The sequence below is a fragment of the Salvelinus fontinalis genome, chromosome 26 (genome assembly GCF_029448725.1).
Source record: "Salvelinus fontinalis isolate EN_2023a chromosome 26, ASM2944872v1, whole genome shotgun sequence".
Lineage (NCBI taxonomy): Eukaryota > Metazoa > Chordata > Actinopteri > Salmoniformes > Salmonidae > Salvelinus > Salvelinus fontinalis.
In genome coordinates, this window is record NC_074690.1 from 13,649,918 (window position 1) to 13,673,771 (window position 23,854).

Consider the following 23,854-nt stretch of genomic DNA (forward strand, 5'->3'; position numbering starts at 1 on the left):
AATGGCTACCACCTACTGTACTGTAACAGTAGCGCACACAAGGAAAGGACAGGGCAGACAGGGAATGGATGGATCATGGACAGTCACATTCCCATCTGAAATGTTTAAAACATTGCACCCTCCTGGGCAGAGTTGTGTGGGGAAAAAAGGCTAACAGATTGTGGTGAATGACATTTTATTTTTGTGTCAAATTGCCAGTTGGCAACCAATCCCTTACAGGATTAAACTGACAACAAACATTACAATAATTCAGTGATAATACTTCCTGGGTTCTGTGCAGTGCACATCACATAATGACTGAAGAGGAAATCAATACATAATAGTAAATAAGGTCACAACACATGAGCATTGTTAAACAGAATAACAAAATCGAGCGGTGACAATGTATACTGGTTTCCATTCAAAATGCATACGGTCTACCCATGTTGTGCTTATTTCAATCTCTCTTGTAGACTTACATTTGCAGTTTGTAAAGGATATTGTCAATGGGTTGCTGTACAATGCTGACAGAAAAAAAAAGGCAACATTTGACACAAAACAGAAAAAAAAAATATATATATATATATATATATATATACAGTGGGGAGAACAAGTATTTGATACACTGCCGATTTTGCAGGTTTTCCTACTTACAAAGCATGTAGAGGTCTGTCATTTTTTTTATCATAGGTACACTTCAACTGTGAGAGACGGAATCTAAAACAAAAATCCAGAAAATCACATTGTATGATTTTTAAGTAATTCATTTTCATTTTATTGCATGACATAAGTATTTGATCACCTACCAACCAGTAAGAATTCCGGCTCTCACAGACCTGTTAGTTTTTCTTTAAGAAGCCCTCTTGTTCTCCACTCATTACCTGTAATAACTGCACCTGTATAAAAGACACCTTGCGCTGGCTTGAGCCCCCCGCAAGGCAGTGTACCTTGCATGCGCTGCAGGATTTTAATCCATGACGGCGTAGTGTGTTACTAATGGTTTTCTTTGGGACTGTGGTCCCAGCTCTCTTCAGGTCATTGACCAGGTCCTGCCGTGTAGTTCTGGGCTGATCCCTCACCTTCCTCATGATTATTGATGCCCCACGAGGTAAGATCTTGCATGGAGCCCCAGACCGAGCGTGATTGACCGTCATCTTGAACTTCTTCCATTTTCTAATAATTGCGCCAACAGTTGTTGCCTTCTCACCAAGCTGCTTGCCTATTGTCCTGTAGCCCATCCCAGCCTTGTGCAGGTCTACAATTTTATCCCTGATGTCCTTACACAGCTCTCTGGTCTTGGCCATTGTGGAGAGGTTGGAGTCTGTTTGATTGAGTGTGTGGACAGGTGTCTTTTATACAGGTAACGAGTTCAAACAGGTGCAGTTAATACAGGTAATGAGTGGAGACCAGGAGGGCTTCTTAAAGAAAAACTAACAGGTCTGTGAGAGCTGGAATTCTTACTGGTTGGTAGGTGATCAAATACTTATGTCATGCAATAAAATGCAAATGAATTACTTAAAAATCATACAATGTGATTTTTGTTTTAGATTCCGTCTCTCACAGATGAAGTGTACCTATGATAAAAATTAGAGACCTCTACATGCTTTGTAAGTAGGAAAACCTGCAAAATCGGCAGTGTATCAAATACTTGTTCTCCCCACTATATATATATATATATATATATATATATATACATACATACATACATACACACACAAAACTGCTAGATATTACAAATGTGCAAAAAGGGAGAGTAGCAAAAGATGGATGCCTATTTGTCTGTTGACTAGAACCTAGAACCAATTGCAAGCCATTAATGTCATCAACTAAATGGTGTCAATGTTGAGCGAAAAAAGTATGACTGAGTCTGCATCTCAGAAGGCAGTGTGTAAAAGCCAAGAACTAAGAACACGAATCTTGCTGATGTTTCCTCAATGTGTTTTTCCGTTGAAATGTCTTCCCACAAGCCAAACACTTATGAGGCTTCTCTCCTGTGTGCCTCAACATATGTCGTTTTAGATGAGTCTGAGTGAAACAGCGTATTTTACACATTGTGCATGCAAATGGCCGCTCTCCTGTATGACTCTGTTGATGGACTTTCAGGTTACCCTTCAGACTAAAACTTTTGCCACAGTCTGTGCAAATGTACGGCTGTTCTCCTGTGTGTACAAGTGTGTGTTTTTTCAAGTTAGACAGAGATGTAAAATCTTTACCACATGTGTCACATAGATGTCGTCTGTCAATATGAGAACGAACAGGATTGCGTAATTTCTTATCTTCAGCAAATATCTTGCCACAAAACCTACAGGTGAACCCCTCTCCTGTGTGACATACCATGTGTGCTTTCATTTTTTTTTCACTCGTGTACTGTCCCTGACAATGGGGGCAGGAGAAGACAGTTTTTTGTTCTGTGGGAGCATTCTCAGGTACGACGAGATTACGATGATTTGGCCCACAACCGCTCTTAATTCCCTGATGTCTCTTCAAATCACTGGCGGTACCAAAGCTCTTTGAACATATGGTGCACATGAAGGGTCCCTGACCCTGTGAATGACGTCTCAGATGCTGCATCATGGTCTTCTTATAAGCAAAACATTTTGAGCACAAAGGGCATGTTCTAGATTTTAGCGAGGCTGGGGGGGAGATGCCAGGTGGCTGCGTCTGAGTGGGGGGAGCATCGGGGGTTGTTGGGTTCTGGGGTGAAGTGCTATGGCTCTGGGGAATATCTGTCCCATTCTCCCTTGGAACCAGAGAACTGCTTCTGTCCGCTGGATCAACCTCCTCTGGATGCTGGTTTGGATCAACCTCCTCTGGATGCTGGTCTGGATCAACCTCCTCTGGATGCTGGTCTGGATCAACCTCCTCTGGATGCTGGTCTGGATCAACCTCCTCTGGATGCTGGTCTGGATCAACCTCCTCTGGATGCTGGTTTGGACCAACCTCCTCTGGATGCTGGTTTGGACCAACCTCCTCTGGATGCTGGTTTGGACCAACCTCCTCTGGATACTGGTCTGGATCAACCTCCTCTGGATGCTGGTTTGGACCAACCTCCTCTGGATGCTGGTCTGGACCAACCTCCTCTGGATGCTGGTTTGGATCAACCTCCTCTGGATGCTGGTTTGGACCAACCTCCTCTGGATGCTGGTCTGGATCAACCTCCTCTGGATGCTGGTCTGGATCAACCTCCTCTGGATGCTGGTTTGGATCAACCTCCTCTGGATGCTGGTTTGGATCAACCTCCTCTGGATGCTGGTTTGGACCAACCTCCTCTGGATGCTGGTTTGGATCAACCTCCTCTGGATGCTGGTTTGGATCAACCTCCTCATTCCAGTCTTGCTGTCCTCTCTGAAAGTGAATCTCCTCACACTCCTTTGGCTGGCATTGCTGCAAGTCATATAAGTAGTTAACGTTTGTGTTGCAGGACTGAGGGATCTCCATCGCATTTCCCGCTGCAGGTAGTTGCTGTTGTCTTTGGTTAATCTCCAGACAAATTTTGGCCTGCGGCTGTGTTGTTTGAGAAGTAATTTTCCTGCACTCATGACATTTTCTTGAATCTGGAATACTCAAACAATTCTTTGAGTGTTTCTGAAGATCTAATTTGCTTGGGAAACTTTCCCCACAATCGTGGCACAAGTAAGACAGTATATTGTGTTGAAATCTTAGGTGCTTTCTCATGGTCTCTGCAGTATCGAAAGTTTCACTGCACAAAAGACATGTTCTGTAGTCATTGTAGAACTGTGCCTGAATGGGCAGAGCATTGGAGGTTGTTGGGTTGTGGGATGTAGTGCTTGAGGGCTGCGGTATCACTGTAGCTGTAAGTGTGTTGGCCTCTGGTTGTGCCTTCCTGGGGAGTTGCTCTTGGTTCACCTCACACTTGTTTGGCTCAGAAAGATCAAAGGACTTATTACACATAGTGCAACAGAAAAACGTTTTGTGTTTCTTGTGTATCTTCAGGAGTTGACCATGTTGGGATTTCAGGTGCTTTCTCAAATAATTTCTACTATAGACAGTTTTATGACACACACGGCATGTCCTGGCTTTGGACGACTCTGATTGCTCTGTGCATGCTAGCTCCGTCTGATCCTCCATGGATGTCGTAGACATGTTGTCCTCTTCTGGTTGAGCTGCTTCCTCACACACATTCTGCTGATGTTTCTGTAAGTCCTCATGGTGTTCAAAGTCTTGTCCACAATGGGTGCACTTGTAAGGGCTCTGCTCATTGTGAGATCTCATGTGTGCCGTCAAATCCTTTGCTTCGCTGAAAGTCTTTCTACACAAGGAGCATATTTTGACACGCTTGCTTCTTTTAGGCTGCTCTGAGGTAGGGGATGGGTCAGGGGCCAGAGAATACTGAGGTTGACCATCAGAGGGCTCTTCATTGATATTCCTCTCACTCTTTTGTGATTTGACCTGTCCTCTGCTCTGTCCTTGGGATCCCGCTTTGTCAATCTGAAGCCTCTCTCTCCTCGGTGTTGCTGCTACCTGTGTCAGAGGTCTCTTCATATCAGTAATGTCAAGTCTGTGTAGCAGCACTGTTGGCTGATGGAGCCAACAGGAAGTAGACAAACAAGAAATGTCCTGCACTTCCTGTTGGCTGCTGTGGGCTTTTCCTTGGATTTTCAGCCCACTGTCAGTGTTAAGGTGGTGATAATATGTATCATTTTTAATCTCTTTTGCTAGCTCTTTACCTGGTGTGTTGTGTTTAATGTTTTTTTCTGTAGTTTCATTGTATATATGCCCTACCTCTAAAGAAGCAGACTCCACCTCTTTGTGCACAGGCTCCACCTCTTTGTGCACAGGCCCCACCTCTTTGTGCACAGGCCCCACCTCTTTGTGCACAGGCCCCACCTCTTTGTGCACAGGCCCCACCTCTTTATTTACAGTTCGGTCTGAATCAATCCCCAGTTCCAACAAAGGGGTCATCTCTGACTCATTGTCAGATGAGACATGGCGAATACATTGCTGCACAGGTTCTGATTGGACCTCTGGGTCAGCTTTGATTGGGATTTGATTGTTGCCAGAAAACAGACCTGAGGAACAGGATGACAAGAAAAGTCTATATATAAAAAAGAAACATTAAAGGCTAACATGTTATATCCTCATATGGAGTGGTTGCAGATCTGACTTTTCTAGACCCCTCTTCCCGACGGCTAAAGGTCCAGAAGATTCTGTGCATGTGAGAGATTCTCTAGTCTACGCTGTCTCTCCTCTACTCCTAGAGAACAGGATGCTCTGGTGAATGGTGCTTGTTTAATCAAGTTAAATCAAAGTCTGAATCAAATGTCTGCAAGATCACATAATGATAGTATTCTACATAACTAGAGGTTGACCGATTATGATTTTTCAATGCCGATACCGATTATTGGAGGGCCAAAAAAAGCCGATACAGATTAATCGTCCATTTTTTTGTTGTTGTTTGTAATAATGACAATTACAACAATACTGAATGAACACTTATTTTAACTTAATATAATACATCAATTTAGTCTCAAATAAATAATGAAACATGTTCAATTTGGTTTAAATAATGCAAAAACAAAGTGTTGGAGAAAAAAGTAAAAGTGCAGTATGTGCCATGTAAAAAAGCTAACGTTTAAGTTCCTTGCTCAGAACATGAGAACATATGAAAGCTGGTGGTTCCTTTTAACATGAGTCTTCAATATTCCCAGGTAAAAAGTTTTAGGTTGTAGTTATTATAGGAATTATAGGACTATTTCTCTCTTTACCATTTGTATTTCATATACCTTTGACTATTGGATGTTCTTATAGGCACTTTAGTATTGCCAGTGTAACAGTATAGCTTCCGTCCATCTCCTCGCTCCTACCTGGGCTCGAACCAGGAACACATCAACAACAGCCACCCTTGAAGCATCGTTACCCATCGCTCCACAAAAGCCGCGGCCCTTGCAGAGCAAGGGGAACAACTACTTCAAGGTCTCAGAGCGAGTGACGTCACCGATTGCAACGCTATTAGTGCGCACCCCGCTAAATAGCTAGCCATTTCACATCGGTTACACCAGCCTAATCTCGGGAGTTGATGGGCTTGAAGTCATAAACAGCTCAATGCTTGAAGCACAGCGAAGAGCTGCTGGCAAACGCACAAAAGTGCTGTTTGAATGAATGCTTACGAGCCCGCTGCTGCCTACCACCGCTCAGTCAGACTGCTCTATCAAATCATAGACTTAATTCTAATATAATAACACACAGAAATACGAGCCTTTCGACATTAATATGGTCGAATCCAGAAACTATCATTTCGAAAACAAAACGTTTATTCTTTCAGTGTAATACGGAACCGTTCCGTATTTTATCTAACGGGTGGCATCCCTAAGTCTAACTAGGCGAATCAGTTAAGAACACATTATTTTCAATGACAGCCTAGGAACGGTGGGTTAACTGCCTTGTTCAGGGGCAGAACGACATATTTTTACCTTGTCAGCTCGGGGATTCGTTTTTGCAACCTTCCGGTTACTAGTCCAACGCTCTAACCACCTGCCTTACATTGCACTCCACGAGGAGCCTGCGTGGCAGGCTGATTACCTGTTACGCGAGGGCAGCAAGAAGCCAAGGTAAGTAGCTAGCTAGCATTAAACTTATCTTATAAAAAAAAAAAAATCAACCTTAACATAATCACTAGTTAACTACACATGGTTGATGATATGACTAGTTTATCTAGCATGTCCTGCGTTGCATATAATCGATGCGGTGCCTGTTAATTTCTCATTGAATCACAGCCTACTTCGCCAAACGGGTGATGAGTTAACAAGCGCATTCGCGACAAAAGCACCGTCATTGCACCAATGTGTACCTAACCATAAACATCAATGCCTTACTTTAAAATCAATACACAATCATATATTTTTAAACCTGCATATTTAGTTAATATTGCCTGCTAACATGAATTTCTTATAACTAGGGAAATTGTGTCAAATTCTCTTGCGTTCCGTGCAAGCAGTCAGGGTATCCATTTATTCCTAACATATTCAGCAGTCCATTTATTCCTAACAAAGACCGTCATTAATTTGCCAGAATTGTACATAATTCTGACATAACAATGAAGGTTGTACAATGTAACAGCAATATTTAAATAAAGGTGTAAAAAAATATATATATATATATATATTTTTTTAAATCGGCCATGAAATTATGAAAACTCTATACATAACACAACCAAATATAATAGCATAGTATAACGTTAATAAGCATAGTATAATGCTCACTGTAGGCTACTTAATTCAAAACAACACTGTACAACTCAAGAAGATCCAAATGCATATCTCCATGAACTCTGAGATGAAATGGTTGGTATGCAGAGATGCTGCACGGACGTTGCACTGGTAAAACTAAGAATTTTCATTCACGTCTGACAGTCAGAAATGTGAAGGGAGGTTTTCTACTAGTAGAGCAGAAGACACAGTAGAAGAAAAAAAAGTCAATATTAAAACATTAAAGCCAAACATTAAAATGTTATAGGCTTTCTGATAACATTATTTCCTGTCCAAAGTGAAGGGAGGTTTTCTACTAGTAGAGCAGAAGACACAGTAGAAGAAAAAAAAGTCAATATTAAAACATTAAAGCCAAACATTAAAATGTTATAGGCTTTCTGATAACATTATTTCCTGTCCAAAGTGAAGGGAGGTTTTCTACTAGTTAGAGCAGAGACTGTTCGTAAAGTAAATAATCCCCCACAGTGTGCAGAAGCTTCGGGACCTTCAGCTGTCGGGAAGAGGGTGTCCAGAAAAAGTTTAAAATCACATAACATTATTTCCTGTCCAAAGTCTATTTCTCCTACCATTGGTGTCTACATGTCCACATGTGTTGTTGTGGTGCTGGAGAAGGGTCTTCAAAGGCTGAGGGTGGGATACACACTCCACACACTCCTCCAAGACAGAGGGATCAGGTAGGAACCAAGATGCAGTCTAATGGGAAGAGAATGGCTTTTAAAAAGACCAATGTATCCCATTTTGTATTATAACATAAAAACACATGGTAGCTTTTAAGAAATGTTTCTTTATGCATATTTTCACTCTGTTATAAGCATCTAGTTATTCACTTAAAGGGCATTTGTCATTTAAGGACAAATATCTTTGTACAGTGAATTTTAAAAACAACTTTTATGGCAGTATGCTGATGAAGGTAATAAGACGTTAGCATGGTCCCTGATGAAGGTAATAAGATGTTAGCATGGTCCCTGATGACGGTAATAAGATGTTAGCATGGTCCCTGATGACGGTAATACGATGTTAGCATGGTCCCTGATGACGGTAACACGATGTTAGCATGGTCCCTGATGAAGGTAATAAGATGTTAGCATGGTCCCTGATGAAGGTAATAAGACGTTAGCATGGTCCCTGATGACGGTAATACGATGTTAGCATGGTCCCTGATGAAGGTAATACGATGTTAGCATGGTCCCTGATGAAGGTAATAAGATGTTAGCATGGTCCCTGATGAAGGTAATAAGACGTTAGCATGGTCCCTGATGACGGTAACACGATGTTAGCATGGTCCCTGATGAAGGTAATACGATGTTAGCATGGTCCCTGATGAAGGTAATACGATGTTAGCATGGTCCCTGATGAAGGTAATAAGATGTTAGCATGGTTCCTGATGAAGGTAATAAGATGTTAGCATGGTTCCTGATGAAGGTAATAAGATGTTAGCATGGTCCCTGATGAAGGTAATAAGATGTTAGCATGGTCCCTGATGAAGGTAATAAGATGTTAGCATGGTACCTGTTGAAGGGTTGGTGCTGGAAGCAGCTTCTCCAGCCTGGAGAGGAACTCCCACACCAGAGTCTGCAGTGCTGAGTCATACTTTGGGCCAAATTCCTCTGGAAACACACTCTAAGAAACAAACAAGTAGAGGATATTCAGTACTTTTTTTCCCCTTTAAAAAAATAAAATAATTTTACCCTTTTTTCTACCCAATTTTGTGGTATCCAATTGGTCGTTACAGTCTTGTCTCATCGCTGCAACTCCCGTACGGACTCGGGAGAGGCGAAGGTCGTGAGCCGTGCGTCCCCCGAAACAAAACCCAACCAAGCCTCACTGCTTCTTGACACAATGCCCACTTAACCCGGAAACCAGCTGCACCAATGTGTGGGAGGAAACACTGTTCGCCTGGCGAACGTGTCAACGTGCGCTGTGCCCAGCCCGCCACAGGAGCCACTAGCGTGCGATAGGACAAGGTCATTCCTGCCGGGCCAAACCCTCCCCTAAACCTGACGACGCTGGGCCAAATTATGCTCTGCTCCATGGATCTCCCGGGTCGCGTCCGGTTGCAACAGAGCCTGGACTCGAACCCAGTAACTCTAGTGGCAAAGCTAGCACTGCGATGCAAGGCCTTAGACCACTGCGCCACTCGGGAGGCCCAATATTCAGTACTCTTTAAAAATCGAATAATAAGTTTCACTACCTTGTAAAAGCATTCACTCTTGGAGTCATCATCATCAAGGACTCTTGGAAGATTAGAGCGAATGAGGACTAATTGAGATCCTAATCAAATAAAATCAGCAGCAGCTCCTTAGTTACAACACTGACCTGAAAGAAGTGTTCTTTCTCAACTGGGTCTTCCAGCAGAGTTTGAATCAGCTTCAGGAAGTTTGATTCTGACGCTTCCACCTCTGGATCAGAAATCTACAGCAAGTATGGATAGCTCAGTCAATAAATTCAACTAAGTAGCAGCGTTACAAGTCTTGATCTGTTACTGGGTAGTACTAACCTCCTTGTCACTATGAGTGATGATACAGGTGTTCATCCTGTTCAGGTGTGGCTGGATGGTCTCAGGGTTGGCTAGGTGATCAGAGCGACACAACTCCAGAACCAGCTGATGAAGTAAAAGTTAGACTGGTGGGTGGGCCAACAACAAACAAAAAAACAGCGCACTGACATCACGAGTTGAGGAACTCTGGAGGCTCCCTCGTCTCCACCATCTCTCACCTGTGCTCGCAGCCCCATGATGAGTTGGACTCTCTCCCTGTAACTCATCATATCAGGAACTATCTCCAACACAGTGGTGACAAACTCCTCCACCAACCCGTAGTCCATTACGTCTCTCTGCTGAACAACTTGCCATAGAGCTGCAGACACCAGCCGCAGTGGAGGAACTAACAGACGCAGAGATGATAGGGGGAGAGGGAGACCTACAGCAGACACAAATTCAGTTAGCTGGATAACAGAGATGATAGGGGGACCTACTGCAGGCACAAATGCAGTTAGCTGGATAACAGAGATGATATAGGGACTTACTGCAGGCACAAATGCAGTTAACTGGATAACAGAGACCTTCCTATAAGCCTGTTCTTTGATAACCCTTTCTTGGTAGGTATCTTACAGTGGCGTGCCGTGGGCCTGGGGCCTGGGCCTTCAGTGAGGTACTACACAGTCCCACCTGAATTAATCCACCTCATTATGATGCCATGGCTCTAGAAACTATACATTTAGACAGAAACGCAGTATAACCAGGCGTTGCGTCACATTGAAATTGACAAATTGACATTTTTGGGTAAACAGTGTTTACCCAAAAACATGACACAATCAATGAGTCTTTTCAATATTTCCCTTCACCTTTTCATTGTGCAGCTCCGTTGCCCTGCGCGTTTGTTCTTTGAGCTGTAGATCCACTCCGGTGTCCCCAAAAGTTTTCAAAAGCACCATTGCTTGTTAGTGCCCAGCCGTACTTTGGTGTCTCGTTGCTGCCTTGGTTAGACAACTCAAGTTTGCAAAGCCAGTGTGGCTCCAAACACCAAATCGATCACTTGCAAATAATAGGCATTCCCAGCAGTACAGTTTGCAGTGCTTATCGGAGCCAAGGAGCCATTGACAGCGCTCGTAGTTGAAACTTTGAAAGTGGCGAGCGAACAAAGCACTTTCCCGCCTGTGACAGGCTTTGTGGCGTCGGGCGACCTCTCCTTACAATGTCCAACTTTTCTTGAAAAGTTCGTCTTGAGAATGGCGTTATAATTATATCCTCGACCAAATCGATATCTTCTCCTCCTTCCGCCATTGTGGGTTGAAAAAACAGCTTAGTAGTACGCAAATTAATTAGTTTATCAAATTCAGTTTCCTAGATCTCCATAGGACCTGCCTCTCAATATTGGTAATCCAATCAAAAGATGTGCACGCACTACGCCTGCTAGCTGGCTCCTGTGTAACACTGGAGCCAGCCAGAAGGCGTACAATAGCCAACTCTAAAGCTGATTGGTTGACACTACATTTTCATTTCCATTCACTATAAGCTACAAGCGCCCGCACTGTTGATTCTGAAGGCCTGAGGGCAGATTTTAGACCCCTGGCAACACATGATGGCTGAATATGATTGGATAAAAGATCTAACATAAAGACCAGCCCTCAAAATCTCAACCTGGGGCTGGAAGCAGTGCAACCAAGAGGAAAGCTATGAAATGAAGAGTATAACGCTTACTCTGGGGAATAATTTAATACATATTTGTGGGAAAATATATTAAAAAAAATATATATATTCTGATGATGTTTAGGCCAGCAGAGAAGGCCTTGCAGGCCCTGACGGCCCACCACTGGTATCTTATGAGTAGTCCAAGGAAAAATTCTAAGATCCAATGACAGTATTGGGAATGTATTTTCTGACCCTCCCTTGGTCGTATTCCCGCGGTGCAGAAATCTCAGAGATCAATTGGTAAAACTCTGATTTACCCACAATACCCCTGCACAACGTCTATTTGCGCCTCTTCCAGATGGAAACTACAAGTGTAATGGCTGCGCTCAATGCAATGGCACTTACAAATGTAGATCCTTCAAACACCCCCACACAGGGAAACAGATCCCAAACAAAGTTGTTATCAAGTGCTCCACTAAGGCAGTTATTTATCTTATAACTTGTCATTGTGGTAAAAATGATGTGGGTAAAACGAAAACGAAGCGCAAATTAAAAGTACGAATCTCGGAGCATCTTAGCACCATTCTTGTGATTTTGCTAGTCATTGTAAATGTTTGTAGGCTTATGTAGCCAAATTGTATCTATGATGGTATATCCATTTATGTTTTTTAATATGTTCTATTTATATCTGTAAAGCCACCAATGATATCAAGCCACACCCGGCCATGATTACAGACACCTGTGTGTCCTTTGACACTATATAAACTAGTGACCCGCAGTTTTTGCCATTATACCCTGAGGAAGACAGCTTGACTGTCGAAACGTTGGTTATTGGGTTATTAAATGATTGCATCTGAGCTCATAGAGAGTGTGCGGCTCAACTTCTTTTTCAAGCGTTACATTCCGCTAGCCAGCACCTCGCCTAAACAGCCGTGCGTTTCTTTCGCCTCCAGGTCAAGTATTTCTCTCGGATTTCTACTATATGAACAGATAACTACAGCTTGTTGGTGGAAATGTGACTTAAATGCCTCTAAATATCAGACTCGTGAGATTATGCAAACTGAACTTCAAAATTGCTTTACACAACCCTCAAAGAACGTGCAACCAAAATGTAAACAATGGAGCGTATGAATAACGTTTTCAGACAAAATTATACACCAAATGTATGCTAGGTCTCGGACAAGGAATTTGTTTCTATGAGTAACATTACTAACCGTTTCTCGTCAAAGCTTCCATCCGATGCCGCTTTTGCAACTATATAGCGTTGGGCATCTCTGGCATTGAACAGGGTTTGGAGGTAAACACGGGAAATAAAGAACATTGTCGTAAAAAGGTCGTAAACACTGGTCTCTGTTCATTCATTGGCTGAAACATCGTAACCAACATTGCACTGCCACCCACTGTACTTTTTATTCATAACATTGGGCCCTCCTGGGCAGCGTTTTACCGGAAAAAAAGCTTTACTAAAATATAAATAGTAAAGTACCGTAACCCCCCCCCCCCCCTTTCCCTCAGAACATCCTCAATTAATTGTGGCATTGACTCTATAAGGTGTCGAAAGCGGTCCACAGGGATACTGGCCCATGTTGACTCCAATGCTTCCCACAGTTGTCAAGTTGGCTGGATGTGGATCATTCCTGGTACACACGGGAAACTATTGAGTGAAAAATCTAGCAGCGTTGCAGTTCTTGACACAAAGATTGAGAGTCCCATAGGACGGCGCATAATTGACCTAGCGTCGTCCGGGTCGTTCTGCCCCTGAACATGGCAGTTAACCCACTGTTCCCCGGTAGGCTGTCATTGTAAATAAGAATGTGTTCTTAACTGACTTGCCAAGTTAAATAAAGGTGTAAAAAAAAAACAAGTGACCTCTAAGGGATCATAGCTTTCATCTATGTCATGGAAAGAGCCAGTGTTCTTAATGTTCTGTATACTCATATATATATATATATATATATAAAATCCAGAAAATCACATTGTATGATTAAGTAATTCATTTGCATTTTATTTATCTATATATATAGATAGCCTGGACCAATATACAGTACCAGTCAAAAGTCTAGACACTCCTACTCATTCTACGTTTTTTCTTTATTTTTACTACTTTCTACATTGTGGAATATAGTGAAGACATCAAAACGATGAAATAACACATATGGAATCATGTAGTAACCAAAAAAGTATCAAACAAATCAAAATATTTTATCATTGAGATTCTTTAAAGTAGCCACATTTTGCCATGACAGCTTGGCACTCTCAACCAGCTTCATGAGGTAGTCACCTGGAATGGATTTCAATTAACAGGTGTGCCTTGTTAAAAGTTAATTTGTGGAATTTCTTTCCATCTTAATGCGTTTGAGCCAATCAGTTGTTTTGTGACAAGGTAGGGGGGGTATACAGAAGATAGCCCTATTTGGTAAAAGACCAAGTCCATATCATGGCAAGAACAGCACAAATAAGCAAAGAGAAACAACAGACCATCATTACTTTAAGACATGAAGGTCAGTCAATCTGGAAAATTTCAATAACTTCAAAAGTTTCTTCAAGTACAGTCGCAAAAACCATCAAGCGCTATGATGAAACTGGCTCTCATGAGGACTGCCACAGGAAAGGAAGACCCAGGGTTACCTCTGCTGCAGAGGATAAATTGCACCTCAGATTGCAGCCCAAATAAATGCTTCAGAGTTCAAGTAACAGACATCTCAAAATCAACTGTTCAAAGGAGACTGCGTAAATCAGGCCTTCATGGTCGAATTGCTGCAAAGAAACCACTACTACAGGACACCAATAAGAAGAAGATACTTGCTTGGGCCAAGAAACACAAGTAATGGACATTAGACCGGTGGAAATCTGTTCTTTGGTCTGAGGAGTCCAAATTTGAGATTTTTGGTTCCAATCGCTGTGTCTTTGTTAGACGCAGAGTAGGTGAACGGATGATCTCCGCATGTGTGGTTCCACTGTGAAGCATGAAGGACGTGTGATGGTGTGGGAGTGCTTTGCTGTTGACAATGTCTGATTTATTTAGAATTCAAGGCACACTTAACATGGCTACCACAGCATTCTGCAGCGATACGCCATCCCATCTGGTTTGCGCTTAGTGGGACTATAATTTGTTTTTCAACAGGACAATGACCTAACACACCTCCAGGCTGTGTAAGGGTTTTAGAGAATTTGGCAGTACGTGCAACCGGCCTCACAACCGCAGACCACATGTTACCACGCCAGCCCAGGACCTCCACATCCGGCTTCTTCTTCATCTGAGACCAGCCACCCTGACAGCTGATGAAACTGTGGGTTTGCACAACCAAATAATTTCTGTACAAATGGTTAGAAACGGTCTCAGGGATGCTCATTTCAGTGCTTGTTGTCCTCACCAGGGTCTTGACCTGACTGCAGTTTGGCGTCGTAGCCAACTTCAGTGGGCAAATGCTCATTTTTGATGGCAACTGGCACGCTGGAAAAGTGTGCTCTTCACGGATGAATCCCAGTTTCAACTGTACCGGGCAGATGGCAGATGTGTGTGTGTGAGCAGGTTGCTGATGCCAACACTGTGAACAGAGTGCCCCATGGTCTCGGTGGGGTAATGGCATGGGCAGGCATAAACTACGGACAACGAACAAAAATTGCATTTTTATCAATGGCAGTTTGAATGCAGAGATACCGTGACGAGATCCTGAGGCCCATTGTCGTGCCATTTATCGGCCGCCATCACGTTTCAGCGTGATAATGCACAGCCCCATGTCGCAAGGATCTGAACACAATTCCTGGAAGCTGAAAATGTCCCAGTTCTTCCATGGCCTGCATACTCACCAGACATGTCACACATTGAGCATGTTTGGGATGATCTGGATCTACATGTACGACAGCGTGTTCCAGTTCCCGCCAATATCAAGCAACTTTGCATAGCCATTGAAGAGGAGTGGGACATCATTCAACAGCCTGATCAACTTTATGCGAAGGAGATGTGCCGTGCCGCATGAGGCAAATGGTTTGTCAAACCAGATGCTGGCTGTCTCTCTGATCCAAGTCCCTACTTTTAAGGTATCTGTGACCAACATATTCATATCTGTATTCCCAGTCATGTGAAATCCATAGACTAGGGCCTAATAATGTATTTAAATTTACTGATTTCCTTATATGAATTAACTCAGTAAAATCTTTGAAATTGTTGCATGTAGCATTTACATTTTTGTTCAGTGTAGAGCTATGAAATAATGGTATTGAAGAGACAGGTTTAACTGAACTGTTGAGAAAACCTTCAGTTGATGCAATATTTAATTATGTATTTTGTTTCCTTAGGGAGTTGGGATGAATGGGTAGAGTCTAGGTATTCATTAGTAGGAATCTGATTAATGAATATACCCCTGGTCTAGAGACCTTCCATGGCTCTTGTCCACCACTCCAGTCCAGTTGGTGGCGGTAATGTACCTTTACATTTAAAAACCACAGAAGAAGAAATGACAGGGCAAAATAGGAATCGTTGAACAGGAAGGGTCAGGTTCAGAACATTGTGACAAAAACTGTCCCAACAAATCAAGAGGCAGACATGCCAGTACGTCACGATTTGAAACCAAAGTATGCAGGCAAAACCTATGTAGTGGTTTTAGTGAAGGTAGTTGATGTAAACTAGCCACTTCCAAAATGCACTCATTTAAAATAACCTCTGTGATCTCCATCTTGCTAGCTACTATTCAGTATTTTATTCAAGCGGATAAGGTCCTCTATACCAAGAGTCCATCATTGAAACCAGATCCTAGACCTTTTCTCATTTTGAAAATAGGTTTGACAAAAAGATGGACAGAACTCAGTGCTTCAGATGTCCTGAGTGACATTCCATCATAGGGACACGGACTTGCTTTGCTTTGAAAAAACCCCCAACAATATGGGTTTTTACATGTTTTTATTGATACCAACATAAAACATAATGACTGAAATGTTAACAGGTGGATTTTGAGAAAAGTATTTTTTTTTTTAAAGGGCAATGTATAGACAAACCAAATAAGGGAAATACATGTTTTTGTGTAGCATACTTCCCTACCTCCTCCCACGATCCCAAATCCTGAACTAGTTGTCACATCCAAATCAACTAAGAGCTGTAATCTGTCAGATGTAATAATTAGCTTTTCCCTCTTTTGACTGACAAATTGCAGTGGATTGGTATGTGCTCCCCATAGCTCTGTATACACACTTTTTTTTACTTTGTGAATAACTTTTACACCAAGCATTGTTCACATAAGTGTTTATGCTACTTTTACACCAAGCGTTGTTCACATAAGTGTTGATGCTACTTGCTGCCCATCAACTCAATAGGTGTTCATTCACCTTATTTTTTGGCCTCTACATCAGATGGGATCCCTCCAGGAAGCACATGGACAGTGTGTGGTGCTTCTCTCATGTTCTTTCTGGAGGGATCACGTGTGAGCATTTACCACAGATGTTGCAAAAAATGCAGTGACTTAGATTAAAAAAAAACTGATAAAAAACGTTTTCCCACACGCAGGCCACACATATTACTCCCCTTGTGCGAGTCCTCATATGCTTTGTTAGACTTGACTTTTCATGGTAGCGTTTGCCATATTCACTACATGCAGTGTGGGTTCTTTCCTTTGTGAGTCCTCATATGCGCATCCAGGTATCCGTCGCCACATTCATGGCAGCAAAATGGTTTCGACCTTGTGTGAGTCATCATGTGCGCCGTTAAAGACTTTGCTTTACTTTGTAGCACTTGGCCACATTCATTGCAGCAATACGATTTCTTTCCTGTGTGAGTCATCATAGGACAGTCCAGGTACTTCTTGGTTTTGAACCATTTGCCACATCCATGGCAGCAGTAGGTCTTCTCTTTAGAGTGAGTTAACTGGTGGAGTTTTAGAACAATAGAATACATGAAAAGGATTTCTCACATATATAGCCTCTCCCCTGTGCGAATCCTCATATTATGCCCTGTTAAGACTTGGTTTTTCTCTGAACCAATTTGCCACATTCATTGCAGGAACATTTTCCCCCTGTGTGATTCTTCAACTAACTGGTGCCCCTGCACATTGACTCTGTACCGGCACACCCGCTGTATATATTGTAAATATATTTTTTTACTGCTGCTCTTTAATTACCTGTTACTTTTATCTCGTATTCTTTTCCGTATTTTTTTTGAAACTGCATTGTTGGTTAGGGGCTGGTAAGTAAGCATTTCACTGTACCTGTTGTATTCGGTGCATGTGACTAATAAAATTTGATTTGATTGACCAATATGTTACGCACTCTGAAGTATTTGCCACGTTTTTTCCCACCTGTATGAATTCTCAGATGACTTTTGAAAATCGTTGACCTTGAAATAGCATTTACTGTACACAGGACATTTGTGTGATTTCTCCTCTGTGTGAAACTTCGTATGAATGACCAGCAATCTCATACATCTGAAGGATTTGCCACAATTCTTTACACTGATATGGTTTCTCTCTGTGTACATTCTCTGATGCTTATCCAAACAGCTAATGCTAATAATAGGATTCACTGCACACAGGACACTTGTGTTTTTCCCCCCTTGTGTTAATCTTTGTACAAACGGCCAGGTGTCTCTCAGCAATAAAGGATTTGTCACATTCTTTGCACTGGAATGGTTTCTCCCCAGTGTGATCTCTCTCTCTTTATATGCATTTTTTTTTCTACAGAGCTTGGAACTGAGAAGCATTTATTGCACACGGGACAACTGAAGTATTTCTCCCCTGTGTGACTCCTCATATGCCTGTCTAGTTTGTAATTACAGTCAAAGGGATTTGCAACGATATGCTTTCTCCCTTGTGTGAATTCTCTGTCTTATTAGAAGGCTTGATTGTTTAAAACATTTACTGCACATGGAACACCTGAATAATTTCTCCTCTCTGAAATTTCTGGTGTTTTTTTCTATATATATATATTTTTAAATGTATTGCTCTAATAAAGCCCATTCTGCACACACGACACATGTGAAGTTTCTTCCCTGTGTGAGTCATCAATGGTGCTTTGAGCTCACTGGTTGTCTTAGCTTTTGTGCAGATAATAACTTTGTCATTTCTTTCCCAGTCTCTTTAATCCTAATAATAGTCCATCACACTCCTCCCCATCAAGAGTTACACTGATTTCACTCTTTACTGCAGAACAGTCTGGATTTACTGCAGAGAGAAGCGGAGAATCACTGGTCAGTCCTGTATATGTGTGTATATGTACACACACACACTACCGTTCAAACGTTTGGGGTCACTTAGAAATGTCCTTGTTAATGAAAGAAAAGCTAATTTTTTGTCCATTAAAATAACATCAAATTGATCAGAAATACAGTGTAGACATTGTTAATGTCTATTGTTGCTGGAAACGGCTGATTTCGAATGAAATATCTACATAGGCGTACAGAGGCCCATTATCAGCAACCATCACCCCTGTGTTCCCATGGCATGTTCTGTTAGCTAATCCAAGTTTATAATTTTAGAAAACCCTTTTGCAATTATGTTAGCCAAGAAACTGAAGATCTTGTACAACGCTGTGTACTACTCCCTTCACAGAACAGCGCAAACTAGCTCTAACCAGAATAGAAAGAGTGGGAGGCCCTGGTGCACAACTGAGCAAGAGGACAAGTACATTAGTGTCTAGCTTGAGAAACAGACGCCTCAAGTCCTCAACTGGCAGCTTCATTAAATAGTACCCGCAAAACACCAGTCTCAACGTCAACAGTGAAGAGGCGACTCCGGGATGCTGGCCTTTTAGGCAGAGTTTCAAAGAAAAAGCCATGTCTCAGACTGGCCAATACAAAGAAAATATTAAGATGGGCAAAAGAACAGACACTGGAATTCTGCCTAGAAGGCCAGCATCCCGGAGTCGCCTCTTCACTGTTGACGTTGAGACTGGTGTTTTGCGGGTACTATGTTAACTAGAAAACTAAACGTTATTGGCAAAGAGGTTTGGAAGTCTTTTTTATTGGTCTATAAGCAGGTGATGTCACTAGGCAAACCAAAACTCCATCCCACCATATAAGTTTTGTTATTTTCTAATAGCGCTTAGACTAAAAGGGTAAATATTATTATTATTATAATTTTCTCAATTTCACAGTATTATTCGAACTCCAGTGTGGAAATATACAGTGCCTTTGAAAAGTATTCAGACCCCTTGACTTTTCCCACATTTTGTTACGTTACAGCCTCATTCTCAAATTGAATAAATAATTCCCCCCCCCTCACCAATCTACACACAATACCACATAATGACAAAGCAGAAACAGGTTTTTAGAAATGTTTGCTAATTTATTAGAAATGGCACATCTTTATTTGGGGAGTTTCGCACATTCTTCTCTGCAGATCCTCTCAAGCTATGTCAGGTTGGATGGGGAGTGTCGCTTCACAGCTATCTTCAGGTCTCTCCAGATATTAGATCGGGTTCATGTCCGGGCTCGGGCTGGGCTACTCAAGGACATTGTCCCGAAGCCACTCCTGCGTTGTCTTGGCTGTGTGCTTAGGGTTGTTGTCCTGTTGGAAGGTGAACCTTCACCCCAATCTGAGGCCTTCAGCACTTTGGAGCAGGTTTTCATCAAGGATCTCTGTACTTTGCTCCGTTCATCTTTCCCTCGATCCTGACTAGTCTCCCAGTCCCTGAAATACATCCCCACAGCATGATGCTGACGACACCATGCTTCACCGTAGGGATGGTGCCAGGTTTCCCCCAGACGTGACGCTTGGCATTCAGGTCAGAGATCATCTTGGTTCCATCAGATCAGAGAATCTTGTTTCTCATGGTCAGAGTTTTTAGATGCCTTTTGGCAAACTCCAAGTCAGCTGTCATGTGCCATTTACTGAGGAGTGGCTTCCATCCGGCCACTCTACCATAAAGGCCTGATTTGGTGGAGTGCTGCAGAGATGGTTGTCCTTCTGGAAGGTTCTCCCATCTCCACAGAGGAACTCTAGAGCTCTGTCAGAGTGACCATCAGGTTCTTGGTCACCTCCCTCACCAAGGTCCTTCTCCCCGATTGCTCAGTTCGGCTAGGTCTTGGAAGAGTATTGGTGGTTCCAAACTTCTTCCATTTAAGAATGATGGAGGCCACTGTGTTCTTGGGTACCTTCAATGCTGCAGATATGGAGTGGTACCCTTCCCCAGATCTGTGCCTTGACACAATCCTGTCTTGGAGCTCTACGAACAATTCCTTCGACCTCATGGCTTGGTTTTTGCTCTGACATGCACTGTCAACTGTGGAAACTTATAAAGACAGGGGTGTGCCTTTCCAAATAATGTCCAATTAATTGAATTTACCACAGGTGGACTCCAATCAAGTTGTAGAAAACATCTCAAGGATGATCAATGGAAACAAGATACACCTGAGCTCAATTTCGAAGTATCATAGCAAAGGGGTTGAATACTTACGTAGGTAAGGTTTTTCCATTTAAAAAAAAAATGTTTTAATACATTTTGAAAATCCTGTTTTCACTTTGTCATTATTGGGTATTGTGTATAGATTATAGGATTTCTTAAACATTTGATTTAATCCAGAATGGAACAAGGTTGTAACGTTACAAAATGTGGAAAAATTCAAGGGTCTGAATACTTTCCAAAGGCACTGTATATAAAACGCAGGGGGGGAAAAAAACTGTTTTTTGACTGCACTGGGCCTTTAATGTCTGAACCCAGACTGTCTACTACTAATACTAGGTTAACAGTGCTGCATTTACGCAGACAGCTCAATACCTGATGTTTTCCACTAATTGGTCCTCTTTTTCAAAGCTGATCTGATTGGTCAAAAGACCAATTAGTGAAAAAAATTATCACAATTGGGCTGCCTGTCAAAACGTAGCCTAAGACACTTCACACAGCCTACTACATGAATGTGTTTTGAAGTAGTCGGTATGGGTCAGGGGAGAACGACTGCCCAGTCATTGAAGCCATGGAAGTTCAAGGCCGACCTCGGTACTGCAGGCATTGTCAGCAGAAAACAGGATCCCTATTATAGTGAATGGAAAAATATTTGTGTAAATAAAATGTTTTGAAGACAATTATGGTACCAATAATTGCTTCTAATACACCAGATGTATGTCCTTGAACCAATTATATTAACATCGCACAGAAGAAGTTATAAGAATAATTGAGTTGCTAACGGCAGCACTGAGACCGCAACGTCATTTCCTGGAGTAGCTCAAACAGGGTCTAGTTGGGATTTTTTCTTTCGCATTTTAGCTAACCCTAACCCCTTTTCTAATCTTAACCTAATTCTACTAACCTGCTACATTAAATTATCCTAACCTGATGCGTAACTTCACCTAAACATAGTAAAGTCAATGTTGACAAAAGCTGCATCCCTTCAAGACAAAAACCCTCAAACTGCACATGTTATGTCTCCAGGAGACGCCATCTCCTTTAGAACCAACTTCTCTGGTTTTAAAACGGCCTGTGGCATCGATGTGAGTCAAACATTAATTGTAGTGTCAAAACTGCATTGCCATTATGACACTATTTTTAGCTTTATCTGGGTCAAGTCTGAATCACTGTCCACATTAACTCAAAAAAAGTTATTTACCAAGTCAGACATAGTGTAGTGGCAAGAGGAATTTAGTCAATAAATTATTTGCTATCCTTTTTCTGTGCCACCAAACATTTGCAAATAGTCTACTGGTAATGTTACCAGGTCCACGTTCAGTTGAAAAAAAGTTATTGAACATTGCCATGCCATGGTATTTCCTCCTAGCTAGCAGGCTAACCACACACACCAGGTTTGATACGATGTAGGGTGTTCAATAAAAACGCATCTTTTGACCAATGGGTAAAATTGTGTAGATAATCCTCTAATAAGACCAAATTGTCCAAACCTCATGTCGCTATTATAATCTGTAAAAATAAAAGTTGAGTTTTTACCCTGGTAGGATTGCCAGAATTAGGGTGACTAAATCAATGGAGGCCAGATGATTTGGGGGGGGGGGGGGGGGGGGGGGTCAAAAATCATGAAAACTGCATCGGACCAGGCAATGTTTTTCCACTCAGTTGTCGGTGATGGTGTGCTCACTGGAGCTGCTTCTTCTTGTTTTTAGCTGATAGGAGTGGAACCCGGTGTGGTCGTCTGCTGCAATAGCCCATTCTTGACAAGTTGTGCGTTCCGAGATGCCTTTCTGCACACCACTGTTGTAAACCCTAGACACTGTCGTGCGTGAAGAGGCTAGCCGTTTCTGAGATACTGGCACCAACGATCATACCACGCTCAAAGTTGCTTAGGTCAGTCACTTTACCCATTCTAACATTCAATTGACCAGTAACTGAATGCCTCAAACCCTGTCTGCCTCCTTTATATAGCAAGCCCCGGGTCTCACTGTTCCTGTCTGTAGGAACTAACCATTTTCGTGAACGAGGTGTTGAAACGTCAGCTAATAAACTGGCCACTTAGTGTAATTTCCCTATGGTGGACAGAACGTATTACTACATTACACAGACTGTTTTCACCACAACATTAATACTTACATCACCAATATGAGGTAAAGTTTCTCATCACGGTCTCACAAAATCAATTGCTTGAAACAGATCAATATCTTTGGTTCAGTACCAATGTTTTTGTCATACGTCCCAAACCATAGCGGGACTTCGTTCAGAATGCAGCTGTAATTTTCAGACCAAGGTTTGCGAGAAAAAAATAAAAATAAATCGGGAGCTCCTCTCACAAATCTCTGGCCTCACATGAATTAATAGATTTGAGGGTTAAACTATCATTCAAATGAAAGTCAACCCCTGTCGCCATTTAGAAACCGATGTGAGGTGGTGATTTGTTGAAGTTGTGTTTCCGTATATATATATATATATATATATATATATATATATATATATATATATATATATATATATATATATAATGAACACAACAAATACAAAAACAGAAATATACAAGCAAGAGTACATAAACCTAACAGAAAGGGGTATAACATAGAGATACATTTTAAATTTGTCAAAAAGTGTTATGGTGCGTATTGTTTTTTTTTTTTTTTTTTTTTTTTTTTACATTTAATGATAATTTAAAAATAATATTTAAATTCTATCTCAAATAATGCAACGAGGGGTTTGTTCTCTGTCACACTTCATTTTATGGATAAAGAATCTTCCATGAAAAATAAACAAATTAACAATGAAAGTTAAATCAGGGTCCATATCATTTGGATCACAATAAAATATAATATCAGAATCTCTCAGATTAACATTAATAATCGTTTCTTTAAAAAAAATTAATATTCTAACTCAATCCAAAATATTCTGACATAAGAACAGTCCTAAAATAAATGGTCAAGAGTTTCTGGGTCACAAACACAAATTTGTTATCAATAGCTATTTTAAATCTGTGTATAATAAAGGTATTATTATTGGCCATCTACCGAAATAATTTTCTCACAGAGATATACGTTGATAAATGGCTACGACAGGTTGTCATCTATATGTAGTATACCCAAGTTCATTGCGGTTTGTCTGTTAGAAGGGCGCTAAGGCTTCACGGAGTACTGCATTAGTCTTTCAGTATTGCGTTGCAGAGGCAGTG

General features: G+C 41.7%; 1 protein-coding gene across 4 annotated transcripts; it reads right to left on the minus strand.

Annotated features, from left to right (window-relative positions):
• Positions 1-625: 625 nt before the first annotated feature.
• Positions 626-12,806, minus strand: LOC129823665 (uncharacterized). Of its 4 annotated transcripts, none has more exons than XM_055882560.1 (8): positions 12,549-12,806; positions 10,548-10,976; positions 9,921-10,123; positions 9,703-9,807; positions 9,522-9,617; positions 8,715-8,825; positions 7,772-7,898; positions 626-5,009 (listed from the first exon to the last, which is right to left on the minus strand). In XM_055882560.1, the coding sequence occupies exons 3-8, from the start codon at positions 10,026-10,028 to the stop codon at positions 1,882-1,884; spliced, it is 3,675 nt and encodes a 1,224-aa protein (XP_055738535.1). In that variant the 5' UTR covers positions 10,029-10,123; positions 10,548-10,976; positions 12,549-12,806; the 3' UTR covers positions 626-1,881. The 4 variants fall into 4 exon arrangements, with proteins under 4 accessions (XP_055738535.1, XP_055738536.1, XP_055738533.1 ...); XM_055882561.1 differs by having other exon boundaries at positions 10,548-11,004; XM_055882558.1 differs by lacking the exon at positions 10,548-10,976.
• Positions 12,807-23,854: the final 11,048 nt, after the last annotated feature.